We start from the raw sequence: 13,628 nt of genomic DNA, 5'->3' as shown, positions 1-13,628 counted from the left end.
CAAAAAGTCCTCGTCTCCGATAGTCTGATGGACTTTGAAGCTATTTCATCACCTATATGTAGCATGTAAGATCAGACAGTTCTTGAAACATCAATTAGCATGAAAATTCAAGCTTGGAACATCAAGAGATAGTCAACCTTTCACAGATGACCATCACAGGGGTTCTACAGGTTCTCTAAAAGATAACATCAATGCTTTTGCAAGCTACCAAATTCAAATGCATATGTTGGAAGGTAATCACTATTTGTTGTTTGCAAGATGCAAGTGGTGACATTGAAGCAAGGAGTCCTGTATCACATCTATCTTTGGATGATTGGTTGCTTATAAGCTTATTCCTGCAAGTAAAGAAGAAGCGAGGAGGATTTGGTCATTTCGCTCCTAGGTTGTCAATTTGGAGGAAGTTAGCTTCTGATAATTTTGGTGACTCTTTCTTTCATAGGACATTCAAACGGCCCAACTTAACAATCTTGTGACATCATTACCTGTTGGGGCTTGCATTCCTCTTCTAATAATAAGTTGTTCTGGTGAAGAAAAATTTGCAGAATGTTCCTTTAGCATAGTTGATAAACGCAGGCTTAGAGACTCGATAAGTTTCGGATTGGCAGTTATATGGTAATTTATAGTGAATCACCCTTCTTTCTTATATGTTTTTTTTTTACTGTATATGCTTTCCCCATTTTTAAGCTTGTTTTCTTTTTCATATATTTGCTTGTTTATCTATTCCGCTTAGTATTTTACTACTCTCTCCGTCCCTAAATAGAGTTTATATTTATTTTGGGTACAAGTATTAAGGAGAAATCATAAGTGGGACCTTAGTTGTATTAAATCTGAATTAAAAATTAAAGTTGGTATAATATTCATGAATTGTTTATTGAGGAGAGAGAATATGAGCCACTTCAAAAAGTCATTTTGTTTATAGGAAATCGGGTAATATAATAAAAACTGAATGCTAATTAATATTTTCATTGGTGGACCCATACGAAATATGAAAATGGTAAATCTATTTGGGACAGATATAAATGGAAAAAGGGCAACTCTATTAGAAGATGGAGGGAGTAATTTTTACATAAACGTTGTGGATAGAGTAATAGAAATGTGAGTCAAGTACCAGTAATGCTTCATTCAGATTTTCTGTAAGTGCTTCACTCAACCCCTTCTATGCTTTTGTTTGTAAACCTCACTCTTAAATTTCTTGTTCAGGCTCTGGTCATCTCTCCCTGTTCAAGGAGTGAGACAGTGATGTTCAAATATACAATACGATCAGAGACTCATTTACTGATGGAATGAGTGGTATGCTTTTACGAGCAAGCTCGCGAGCCATGCTGTTTCAAAACGAACTTGATCAGCTTCTTCTGCTGTTTCCCCAATCATTGAAATAAACTCTTATACCACTGAAAATGACATTGCTAGGTACAAAATATTACGTGTATTTTACTATTGTCAGTAGTATTTAAGGCGTTTAAGTTTCTAAAATACTAACGTTTCTATGGGGTGTAATTTGTGCTTGCTTTACTGATTCAGATAAGAACAGGCCACGAGCGGTTAGCTCACTTATAAGGTTGGACCAGTTGGAGGTGCACGAGGTGATTCTATCCAATATGGTCAAAATGTAATGGAGGGTACAGTTTCTTTGGCAAATAGTTCTTGAAACATCAAGAAGCATAAAAGTTCACGTTGATCTTGGAACATCAAGAGATAGTCAACCTTTCATAACAGGGATTATACAGTGTTTCGGTTGTGCGGTGGCGGACTCAAGGGTTGTCCGTCAGTAATGAGGGCTATACGTAAGTGGTGATCTGCACAAGAACAAACGTGAGCTACCCTCGGGGTGGTTGTGAAGAAACCCCCTTCGACGCTCAAGTCAATTAGTGTTCAATAAGGATTAGAGAAAGATAAGCTACTTTTAGTATTAGAGAGAATGTACCTACAAAAATAGTACTTTTTGGCTATTTATAGATGTACTATTCACCTGACAGGATAAGTAATCCTTTGACACGTGTATGACTGTAACGAATCTGTCAGAGGGAAGATTCTCTTTATTTTATCCTCTTCGGTGGTCGCGACGGCCGTCCCGGTCTTATGTTGAGGAGCATTAATTTCCTTCTCATGAGTTCGCGTCCTGGACATGTGTTGTCGGTCATGATAAATGTCCGCCAGCAGACTTGAGTAATACCCATACATACAGGTTCTCTGAAAGATTATATCAATGCTTTTGCAAGCTTCCAAAGTCATAGTATGCTAGACCAACATGTCCAGTACCCTGAAAACATCGTTTACTTATCGCTAGTGCCTAGTGTTGGCCAGTTAAGCTCTAGAGATTCTCTACAGAATTTCTGTGCCTGGTTGTTTCGCCTGTTAAATCACCACATTTTGGATCGGCAAGGCAGGAGAGCTTTGAAGGATTTGTTTAAAATCCTCTAAAGATTGTTGCATATTCTGTCTAAAAAGTCCCTACAACTAGAAGTGTTGTATGCAAATGTTGATGTGATAGCACCTGCTTCTGAAGCTGGCTTTAGTGATGTGAGGAATATGTATCAATTCAAGAAAAGTTCAGAGAAGAATTTCCTGTGCAGCAGGATATTGAATATGTTATTTTTTCTCACTAAAATGAAGAAGTTGCTGAGGCCAAGGTTCTGCTTTTATTCACTGGCAGTCTAAATATGCATATTTTGTGGCATGTATTTACACTCCATTGCTCTATACAGGCTATGGAGGAGGGGTTATGTAAGGAAGAAATATCTCCGTGAACAAAGCAGATTAGCTACAAGTGCGGCTTTAAGTTCACTCTCTCTTGGGCTACCTATAGAACCAAGATGTTAGCTCCACCCTGTTGTCTTCTTTCATTAATTATCTTTGGTACTATTTTCTTTTTTTTGCATTTTAAACCTTGCTTTTTTATGCAGAAACCTACACCTTCTGGTTTTGCCGGAAGTTAAGCATCGATCAAGCTATGATCGAAAGGTCTGAAAAACACCAATTGTCATTGGCGAGTTGGAATGTCTCAGATGCTGTGGTGAGCTATGAGCAAGCTGAAAATAATGAAAACTCAAATTTTATACTATGTTGTAAGGTAACAACTATTTCTTGGTCGCAAGATGCAAGAAGTGAAATGGAAGCAAGGACTCCTGTATCACATCTGTCTTTGGATTATTGGTTTACATTACAAGCTTATTCGTGCAAGTAAAGAGAAAGCTATGGAGAATTTGGTCATTTTGGCTCCTAGGTTGTCAGTTTGGAGGAGTTGACTTCTGATCATTTTGGTGACTTAAGGTGGTACTTTTCTGTCATGGAGGATACTCAACCTGGTGAAATTAAAGTAGTTGGAGCTAATGCTATAATGTTTCGTTTATCGGAGACTCTTTCATGGGACATGCAAACGGTCCAACTTAGTAATTTTGTGACATCATTACCTGCCGGGGCTTTCATTCCTCTTCCAATAATAAGTGGTTCTGGTGAAGAAAACTTTGCAGAATTTACCTGTAGGATAGTTTGATAAACGTGGGCTTCAAGACCTCAATAAGTTTCGAACTGGCAGCTATATGGTAATTTATAGTGAATTGCCGCTCTTCCTTATCTTTTACTGTATAACTTTCCTCATTTTTAAGCTTGTTTTCTTTGTCAATATGTTTGCCTGTTTATCTATTTTACTGTTTTCTTTGGGTATAGAGTAATAGAAAATGAGTCAAGTACTTGTGATGGTTCATTCAGATTTTCTATAGTGCTTCACTCAGCCCTTCTGTGCTTTTGTTTGTGAACCTCAATCTTATTGTTCAGGCTCTCGTCATCTGCTCTCCATTCGTGTAGTGAGACTAGTGATGTTCAAATGCCTGGTGTACAATATAATAAGGGACTGTCTTCATCTACTCCGAGGAACGATGTGCTTAAGTCTCCTCCGAGGAACCCAAAGTCTTTATTTTTGTCTTAAGTGTCAACTCTTTCCTGGTTAAAATAGAACCTATGATTGGATGATCGCGATGAATTTTCATTTTTAGGTTTGATTTGTTCATATCTAAACTTCACAATCTATAACGCTTTTAGAGATATACTGCTATGACTTCATTTTTCAAGTTATTTGATTTCCTTTTCAGGATATCTAATCTCATTTTTATTATCGGACGTTTCATTTTAAAAATAGATTATGTACTATTGTTTAATTAAAAAAACTAATATGAACCCGGTGCACACTAATTAGTGTGCCCCCGATCCATATCATGTGAATTTATGATAGTAATGATTACGCTTTACAGTTTTTATCTCTCCTCAGATTTCCTCAAATTTTATCTCTCCTCATAACTTCTTCCTACTATTTCATTCTCTTGTAACTTCTGCATTTTGTCTCTCAATAATAACTTATCATCTTCTTTGCCTTAACTTTTTCATTTTCTCTCTCTCAAGTTCAGTTTTGTGTAATCTTCTCTGCGCTAACTTCTTCATTTTCAGTTACGTATAATTTTCTCGCTTGAATTTCACTAGTGGAAAAAAATGCTTGTGCTACTTATCAAGTGCTTGGGTTGAGCTTGAAAACGGAGCACATGGTCTTCATTTCTTTTTTGAAAATAAAAAAATTCTCAAGTGCTCCGATTAGGCCGAAAAACGGAGCATGGAGTTTTTTTTTGGGCCCCATAACTCCCTCCCTTCGTTGAACTTGCACCCGCATTTACTCTCTCCCATCTCTAATTTCTTCGTTGAACTTGAACCCCCCTCTCTATCTCTCTCACTCTATCTCCTTCCATCTTCTCTCTTCCATTCATGGGGGTCCTCTCTCCGGTTCCCAGGGTTGTGACGAAAACACAAACCAGAACCCATCCCTATTCCTCGTCACTCTTGTATCTCTCATTCACACATCGTCCTCTTCCCAAGACCCAACTCAAAACCCTAATGCGAGAGCAACGACGTCACTGCGGACGACCACCACGACTCCTTGATGATGGAGTGACAGACACAACCAACATCCTCGTCTCCTTCTTTTTAATCTATTTTTCTCGATTTCTAGGGTTTTTGCGAGATTCTTGCGATTGTGTATGAATCGAATTTGAATTACTTTTAGATCTAAGATTTAGGTTTTGATCTTCTATTTGTTGTCGAAATTGTACTTGCGCAATCATCTGACTAGTACCTGCGTTTTCTGCAGAAGATGCTAGAGGTACCTATTTGGCACTCAGACTTTGTATTATTGCATGATGCAGAATTGCAGATGCATATGTATAGATTAAGTTATGTTGTTAACCTTTTTCTAGCAAGTTGATTATCTGAAATCATGTTAAAAACTTCTGCAATTCGCATAATACTCAAGATAGAATGTTTTTTAAGTTATCAGTGACAGAACCTGATTTTTAAGGTCTACAAACAGTGTATTTGTCTCCTGAGGTTGTCTGAAGGATATGCAAAATAAACTGCAACTTTAACTTTCAATGGGATCTACTGGAAACATATAGCACGGTTTATAAGAATTTTACCATCTTTTACACATCCATTATACTGATCTTTATATAGTTCTTATGAACGATACCATCATTTAGCTTCATGGAATAAATTCTAACGTCGGGCATTTTGGTTTTTGTGTTTAGGTAACACTGTTGAGATGGTGTTGTTTCAGGATAGCGTTAAATTTGCTCGATCCGGCCCTGAAAACTCCAGGGCGAATCTCCGCCATTTGGAACAGTTGAAGCGTATTTTTTTACCTTTTCCTTTGACATATTGATTCATTATTGTTTAGTGTATTGGTTGATATATATTCTTTCGTTGTTTGCTTTGTAAATTTAGTTTGAAAAAGGCTAAAAGGTGATAAGTTCACCTGTAAACATGAGAGGATTTAGTGTGAGACGCATACCACGTAAATATACCAAATTGTTCCCTCCACATGTTTATCATCAAACAGTTTTGCATTTAGCGTCATTAGATTCTATTCAAGTGAAATACTATAGCTATGTGAGTCTCTTAATATTGATGAAAAGTTTGCCATAACCTGATGTAATATGATTAGACCCTGGTTTTAAACTTTGATTCTATTTCTTATATAACGGGTGGCATGCTTAATTTCGTTGTATATATAAATACACACAAAAATATGTAACATTCAAATTGATATATTTTGCTACTTCCTGAGTAAATTTATCTTCTTGATTTATCTTACAAAGTTCCCTTGACATGATTCTTTTCTGTAATCTTTTGGAAGTGGGAAAGCAACAGACAATATCGTTAAAGTACTGAAAGGCCAGCGTGTTGGCACTCTATTTCAGAAGGATGCTCAATTATGGGCTCCAGCTAAAGAAACTGGTGCACATGAGATGGCAGTTGCTGCAAGAGAGTGTTCCAGGATGCTTCAGATTATTTTCTTCTCAATGTGATTATTTTATGCAGATCAGATCATTTTTTAAGATTTGAGCTACTTTACATAGAATTCTGTTTGACATAGCTGATGCCTTAGAAGAGAACGAAGAACTGATTAAGACTGAAAATAATGCTGACATTGCTGCTGCTCAACAAGATGGATATGATTAACTTGGCAATGCAGTCCAATGGGTACATTGTTTATAACTGCACATCAACAGCCCTATGTGTTGTCTTCTTATCAAAGCACTTATGATTAACTTGGCAATGCAGTCCAATGCACTATGTATAATTATTCCAATACTGTGATAGGTATCCAGTCTTCTGGAATTTCATGACTCGCCGCCTAAAATCAATTCCTCCCCTCTTTGTCAAGATGCATCAGTACCCCCTTTCTTATTGTAGCAATTGCTACTTTTGAATTATTTTTTACTGCATAGCATCTGCCCTCTATCTTTGCTTCTCATCTAAGCACTTATATTTGTTTCAATGCTGTAATAGGCTTCTAAATCCTCTAGATTCTCACATCTCGATGACTTGTTACCATTTCCTCTGTGTCACGATGTTATTAGTACTCCTTTCTTATTGTGAATAATGTTTCTCTATTTATAGATCATTACGTTAACTTCCAGTGTTTCACTCTTCACTCACATGTAATTAGCCCAAATTTCAGGCTGCATTATCAGTAATTATTACATTACATATGGAATTTAAAATGGGGACTTGCCTTGCTATTTACAGTATTAATCATAGTTTTATTTATTTCTCTTTAGGTTTTGCTCTGTTGTGTTTAACCATTAATGCTTATGCCTGAGATGTTTCATAACTCCAAACTTACTATAATGTTGTTTGTCAGAAACATACATTTGTATGGTGCGTCTGAAAAGCTCTTCTAATAAAGATGCAGTGCGGATGCAACCGGGCTCTGGTGAAACTCATATTTTGTATGTATATATCATTGCTATTTCGATTTTTCTTTGAGTAAAGAGCTCTATTGATCTTATAGATATTGTTGACGCAGCTTTCCGGATAGTCTTGTTGATGGTCTGAACATTACGATTCTGGACTCAAAAGGCAATCATTGTAGGTGTGTTGTGGCTCAAGTTGCATCGATCATGGATGCCAATGTAAGCATGTATCAGTTTTGTTCAAATTTTTTTTTAGATTAATTAATTATGTAGTTACATTTCTTAGGGAATGGATGTTGCAGAATGACAGGATTCGCTGGTGGTCAATATACCATGAGTCGGATCATGAACCGATTGGCAAAGTCCAATTGTACATAAATTACTCGACAAGTCAAGATGAATATAGCCATCTGCAGGTATCTTGTTTCCTTTACCCAATATATATCGTGTTCCTTCGTTTGAAAGAGGACAGAGAAACAATTATGCTTACTTAACAACTATCAGCGTGTAATTTTGTATTTGATGGTACTTTGATCCAGAAACACATAATTTAGGGCTGGTTGTGTAGCATAATTTTTCGTCTTGAAGCTCATGTTTTTACTTGCCATGAGGAGCCTTTGGTTAGCGATTGTTACTTGGATGCAGCTTTTGGGAGCGATAGTTAGCTGGCACACAAATATGTGTTGGAGAATTATTTTGTGCATTGTGAACATCACAACTCTTCCTATACGAGCTTTGGGTGCACTCCGAAGAGTGAAAAAAAGTAGGTTTCCTTGAATTTTTTCTTTAATTAGTTGTCTTTTCCATTTTTTTGGGTCAGAAATCTGTGAAGTATATAATTGTCTCTTAATCAACAATGGATGTTTGATACCGTTCTAATCTTTATGTATGAGTTGACTTGCAACTAGTATTAGTTGTTTAACTTGTATCAACTGAATTTAGTCTGATGTATGCATTATCACTTCAATAAAGGTGTTAGAAACATTAGGTGTCATCTTCTTTAGCCTTAATGTGTTAAATGATTGACTTAGTCATTTTTGGCTCTGAATGTTACAAAAAAGCAGTATTTTTTGCAAAAAAGCTGGTTTCACAAGAAGTTCTTTTAGCAAACTTGTTTTATGTACTGCACTCTAAGATAAAAGTCAATAGCAAAGCTGGCCTAAGCGATTACCTAACAAGGCCTATACAAAGGAATTTGATGACAGGATGGGAACAATTAATATGCTGTAGAAAAAATAAAGCTCACACTTTTCTACCGCCTCTTCTTGCTGTCATATTGACGCTAATGCATTTTCTGCGAATACAATTACAAGATAGGTATGTAATGGAAGAGTCCTATGATAGATATTTGTGAATTGTGATCCATCTGCTTGGATAGTAAGTTTCTGTGCTTACCGAAAATTATGTCTGATTAAACTTGTTTCAAGGACATGCTGAGCTTGGTATCTGCTCCTTCTGTTAGTCTTCTGTTAGTGACAGTTGAATTAAAGTGTCAAAGCCCCAATAATTTTTTGTAGTGCATGACTGGTTGATTATCTAGAGACCTTTTATGTATTGACCTTGGGCAATGAGGAATTGCAAATCTTGACTTTTCTCTCACAGTTCATTTTCACCTTTCATCTTCTTCTTTACTATCATTTGATCATCCAACCCTTGCCTAGTAGTTAATTACTATATTATGCTACTCGCTGCTGCTAGCTTGCTTGCTGGCAGTAGCAGTGGTTTTTTTTTTTAAAAAAAATATAGCCAAGTGCTCCGGTTGATAAGAAAAAACCGGAGCACTTGATTCACAAGTGCTCCGGTTTTTAATACAACCGGAGCACTTGTGAATCTAAGTGCTCCGGCTTTCAACCGGAGCACTTGATAAATTCTCAAGTGCTCGTATGGCGTCTGCTACGGGTCAAATACGGAGCACTTGTACGGTTTTTAACCGGAGCACTTGATGTTTTTTCCACTAGTGCTTTAGCAATGGGAAGGAAGACGATCGATAATCAGAATTTTCCAAAACGTAGAGGTTTGCGTTCATCTCTTGGTGATCGTGCAAAGGATCCGGAGTTTACTGGTTTTAGTGGAACTGCTCATACTGATGGTAATTATGTTGTTGATTTTTATTTTTACTATAATTTCTTATAATTTTTGGAGTTTTGATGTTTTTTAGTTTGAATTACTCTTCGTTTCATTTTTTGTGCGATTTTTATTGTTTGCATGATAAATTTATGTTGATTTTTTTGTAATAATTTGTAATTGTGTTATTCCTGTGATGATATAGTATATTTTGACATGATATAGTTTATTTTGTATTTATATAGTGTATTGTAATTATACTACTTTTTATTAGCCTTGAAATGATAGTGTATTTTGAAATGATATAGTGTGTTTTGATATGATATAGTGTATTTTAAAATGATATAGTGTGTTTTTGGATAGTGTATATTGATATCATATAGTGTGTTTTGACATTATAGTGTATTTTGAGATGATATAGTGTATTTTGATATAATATAGTGTATTTTGATATGATATAGTGTATTTTGTGATGATATAGTGTATTTTGAAATGATAATGTTGCTGTGATAGTTCTTTGACAGTGTTTTGGATGATAGTGTATATTGACATCATATAGTATGTTTTGACATTATGGTGTATTTTGAGATGGTATAGTGTATTTTTACATGATATTATGTTAGTGTTATGTTAGTGTATTTGGCCATGATATAGTATATTTTAACATTATATATAGTGTGTTTTAGGCTGATATAATGTATGTTCTGTACAATTGTTTTTTGTTGCAGAGCACGTTGGACATGTTGTTACTAATCCATCAATTGAACATCAGGATGGAAGAAGTGATGTTGTTAATCTTGGTGTTAGTGAAGGAATCGATTCTGCTAAAGTTCCTGGTAATGAAGGAACTGGTGCTGGTAATCCTGTTGTAACAAAAGAACCAGCAAAAAGCAAGAAGAGGGTAAACGGTGTAGCTTAGAAGGATAGCTTCCAAGCTCCAAAGAAGAGGAAAATATGCACTGATGCTGAAGGAAAGAGGGTAAACATGTTCAAAACTACTTGCTATGGTAAAAGGCTTTGTGAGCTGAATGAAGCTTTTAGTGTTGAACAGAAAAAAGCTGCTATTGAAATTGGTTCTAGATCTTTGTTGGATTTAAAGATTTCCAAGAGTAATAATTCTTTGAGTGTATGGTTGGTGGAGAGGTTTGATGGTGATTCTGGCATGTTTAAGGTTGGTTATGGAAAAGATTTCAGGGTTAACCAATTTGATGTGTATGATGTGCTTCAGTTCCCTCTAGTTAAAGGACAGGATGTGGTGGATGTGTCTAGGGGACCTAATGCGGAGAATCCGCATTTTGAGTTGAAAGCAAGTTGGAGGAAGTACTTTGGAGTTGATCGGGAGAAAGGACAGATTCCTTTATATGCTGTTTATTCTGTGTTAAGGAATTTAGTTGATGTTGGGGCTGTTTTTAAAAAGTTGTATGTGTTATTTGCCTTTTCTTCTTTTTTAGCTCCAGTTGCAAATAACACACCGGATTTAAGGCTTGTTCTTGTTGTAAATGAGGTCATGAGAATTCCTCGTTTGAATTGGTGTAAATATATTTTAGATAGGTTGTTGCATGCGAATGTTTTGCTCAGGAATTCACTGTTTGCTGAAGGTGTTCGGGGGCATTATACTGGTTGTATAATTTTGTTGCAGTTGATTTACTTCCATCACCTATAGATTGGTTATGGGGTGCCTCCAACTCGACTGCCTCTATTGGCTCATTGGGATAATGAGTCAATTGCCAAGAGAATTCGTCGTGAAGTACTATGTGATAAATTTGGCAGTGGTTAGCTTGATGAAACTTATCCAATAAGTGCTAAGTTTTACTTCATTGATGATGGACAAGTTGATTTGAGCCGGATGAAGCCGGTTCAAAAAACAATTGAAGTTCATTATGTACCATGTCCTGTATTGAGTGATGATACATCAATGCCAAGTGTAGAACTCTTATGGCATGAAAGCACAACCAACCCGATTCTTCAAAATTTCTGCATCCACACTCAATTGTCTTTTCTGGTAATTGAAGGAGACTTGTTGAGAAGAACCATCAATGCCATTGAGGAAAACTCTGTATGTCCGAATGTTCCCTCATGTATCAACTAATTCAATTGCACTTGCCATTGCATTGCATGTTTGAATTCTTCCTCGAAATCTTGGAAAAGAGTATGTGTGTATTGTGAAGCAACATGTTTTAATAGTGGACTCATGCAGAAGTCTGATTTTGGTATTCCCTTGATACAATTAAAAACATCCCTTTCTTCCTGTCTTCTCCAACTTATTACTGTCTGTTGGAATATTGAAAAGAAGTCAGTTAAGCTAGTGATTTTGCTTGCCTTAAACCCAACAACATGATTTGTGATTTTACTTCTGTGTGAAGATAGTATTCCAGCAGAGAAGTATTTGCTAAATAATGTTGTACACCATTTTCTTTCAAACTATACAATCTCTTGAACCAACAATCATCTTCTAATTTGTATTTTTTGGTCATTGTGCTCCAAGTTTGTTCAAATTCTGTTGTTGTAATGCAACCACTCAAACACTTGTGAAAAATGTTCTTGAATTCCTTATCTGCATTCATCAATCCAAATTGTTGTTTGCATTTTGACTCAAATGCCATAAACATAGTCTGGGTCTTGAGGTTGGGAAAGCTTGTCAGTGAGTTCATTTAGTTAGTTTTTCAAGTAATATATATTGCTCCTGCAATAGTACATAACAGATGTTTGCAAGTGTCACATAAACATGAGTACCTTTTTTATTGCTCCTGCAATTGCAGCATCTTTGTCGCTGAATGTAGTTATTGGACATTTACCTTTCATTGACTTTTTGGATGTTTCAAAAACCCATTCAAATGATGGTATTGTCTCATCCGCAAGAAATGCACATGCAAACATTGTGTTTTTCCAATGGTTATTAATTCCTACAAATGGTGCACAAATAAGATTATACTTGTTTGTCCTATATGTAGTATCAAAAACCATAACATCTCCAAAGATTGTATACTCCTCAAGCATCATAGAGTCTCTCCAAAATAAGCAGCAAACCTTTCCTTCATCATTCAATTTTACTCTAAAGAAGAAGTTACTATCTGTTTGCATCTGCTCATAAAGGTTATCAACAATATTATGTGAATCCTTTCCCTCAATTGATTTTATTTTGAGTCTATAATTGCAGTTGAAGTGGTCCTTCATGGAACGACCCAATACATCTTTACCACATGCTTCTGTACTCATGTATTTAAATGAATCTATCGGTCTCAGTCCACACTCTTGCATAGCTTGTATGGTTTGTTTCTTTGGATCACTTATCTGACGCTCAGATCTATGAAGGTAATTTAGTGGTTCTCCTGTAAGTGGATGATTGTGTTTTACAACATGCTGCACAATTTCATAGTGTCCTTCAGGGTTCATCCTTGCTCTAATCAAAGCAGGACATTCAGTTCTTATGATCATAACTCTTCTTGTCCTCTATTTCTTTGAATTGATGTCTTGTATCATTATATCTGTATTATTCTCTCCATGTTTTTCTTTGATTTTGGTATTTCTTTTCCCTTGAGCAGAGCAGACATAGTACTTTTGATGCACAACCGATGTCTCTTCTTCTTTTTTTTCTATTTTTGGATTTTCTAACACTGAACCCTACTATAGCAGCATGCTGACAATATAGCTCATGTATATCATCCAATGTTGGTCTTACTTGACCAAGTAAAACTCCTCCAATTTCATGTTTATTCAGTGATTGTTCAGTTGAACCTGTTATAAAAAAAACGAAGATATTTTTGTCACTTTTATTATAGTGTATATATATATGATATAATGTATCTATTTATGATATAGTGTATGGGTGTGTGATACAGTGTATTTGTGAATTTTAGCCATTTTTGTGTTTCATAGTATACAATATTTTGTTATATTCTATAGTGTATTTCTGTGTGGTATAGTGTATCTATTTATGATATAGTGTATTTATGTATGATATAGTGTATGTTTCTGTAATGCATTTACGTAAATATTTTCTATATCTGCTAGTGTGTTCCTACCTGATATAGTGTACCTATTTATGATATAGTGTACCTATTTATGATATAGTGTATATACGTGACATTGTATCTGATATAGTGTATCTATTTATGATAGTATATCTATTTATGATATAGTATATGTATGTGATAGTGTATCTATTTATGATATAGTATATGTATGTGATAGTGTAACTATTTACCTGGAATGACAGCTGAATTAGATTCATCTATTGATACTATAGCATATTGCTCGTCAACTTGATTTTCTAGTTCATCATGAAACAAAACCACATTATCTACATAAAATTATAATGTTAGTGTT

The 13,628-nt window shown here is 35.6% G+C and overlaps 1 protein-coding gene across 1 annotated transcript; it reads right to left on the bottom strand.

Moving 5' to 3' along the window:
• Positions 1-12,017: 12,017 nt before the first annotated feature.
• LOC104893535 (protein FAR1-RELATED SEQUENCE 5-like) lies at positions 12,018-12,695 on the bottom strand. Its single transcript, XM_010679650.1, has one exon. It carries the CDS (start codon positions 12,693-12,695, stop codon positions 12,018-12,020), a length of 678 nt encoding a protein of 225 aa, XP_010677952.1.
• Between the last annotated feature and the right edge of the window lie 933 nt (positions 12,696-13,628).

The sequence above is a fragment of the Beta vulgaris genome, chromosome 5 (assembly GCF_026745355.1).
Source record: "Beta vulgaris subsp. vulgaris cultivar EL10 chromosome 5, EL10.2, whole genome shotgun sequence".
NCBI classification, from domain to species: Eukaryota; Viridiplantae; Streptophyta; class Magnoliopsida; order Caryophyllales; family Amaranthaceae; genus Beta; species Beta vulgaris.
This window is presented reverse-complemented; position numbering and strand designations above follow the sequence as displayed.

Coding starts and splice junctions, on each gene's coding strand:
- LOC104893535 (XM_010679650.1), bottom strand. CDS start 12,695: ATGAACCCTGAAGGACACTATGAAATTGTGCAGCATGTTGTAAAACAC.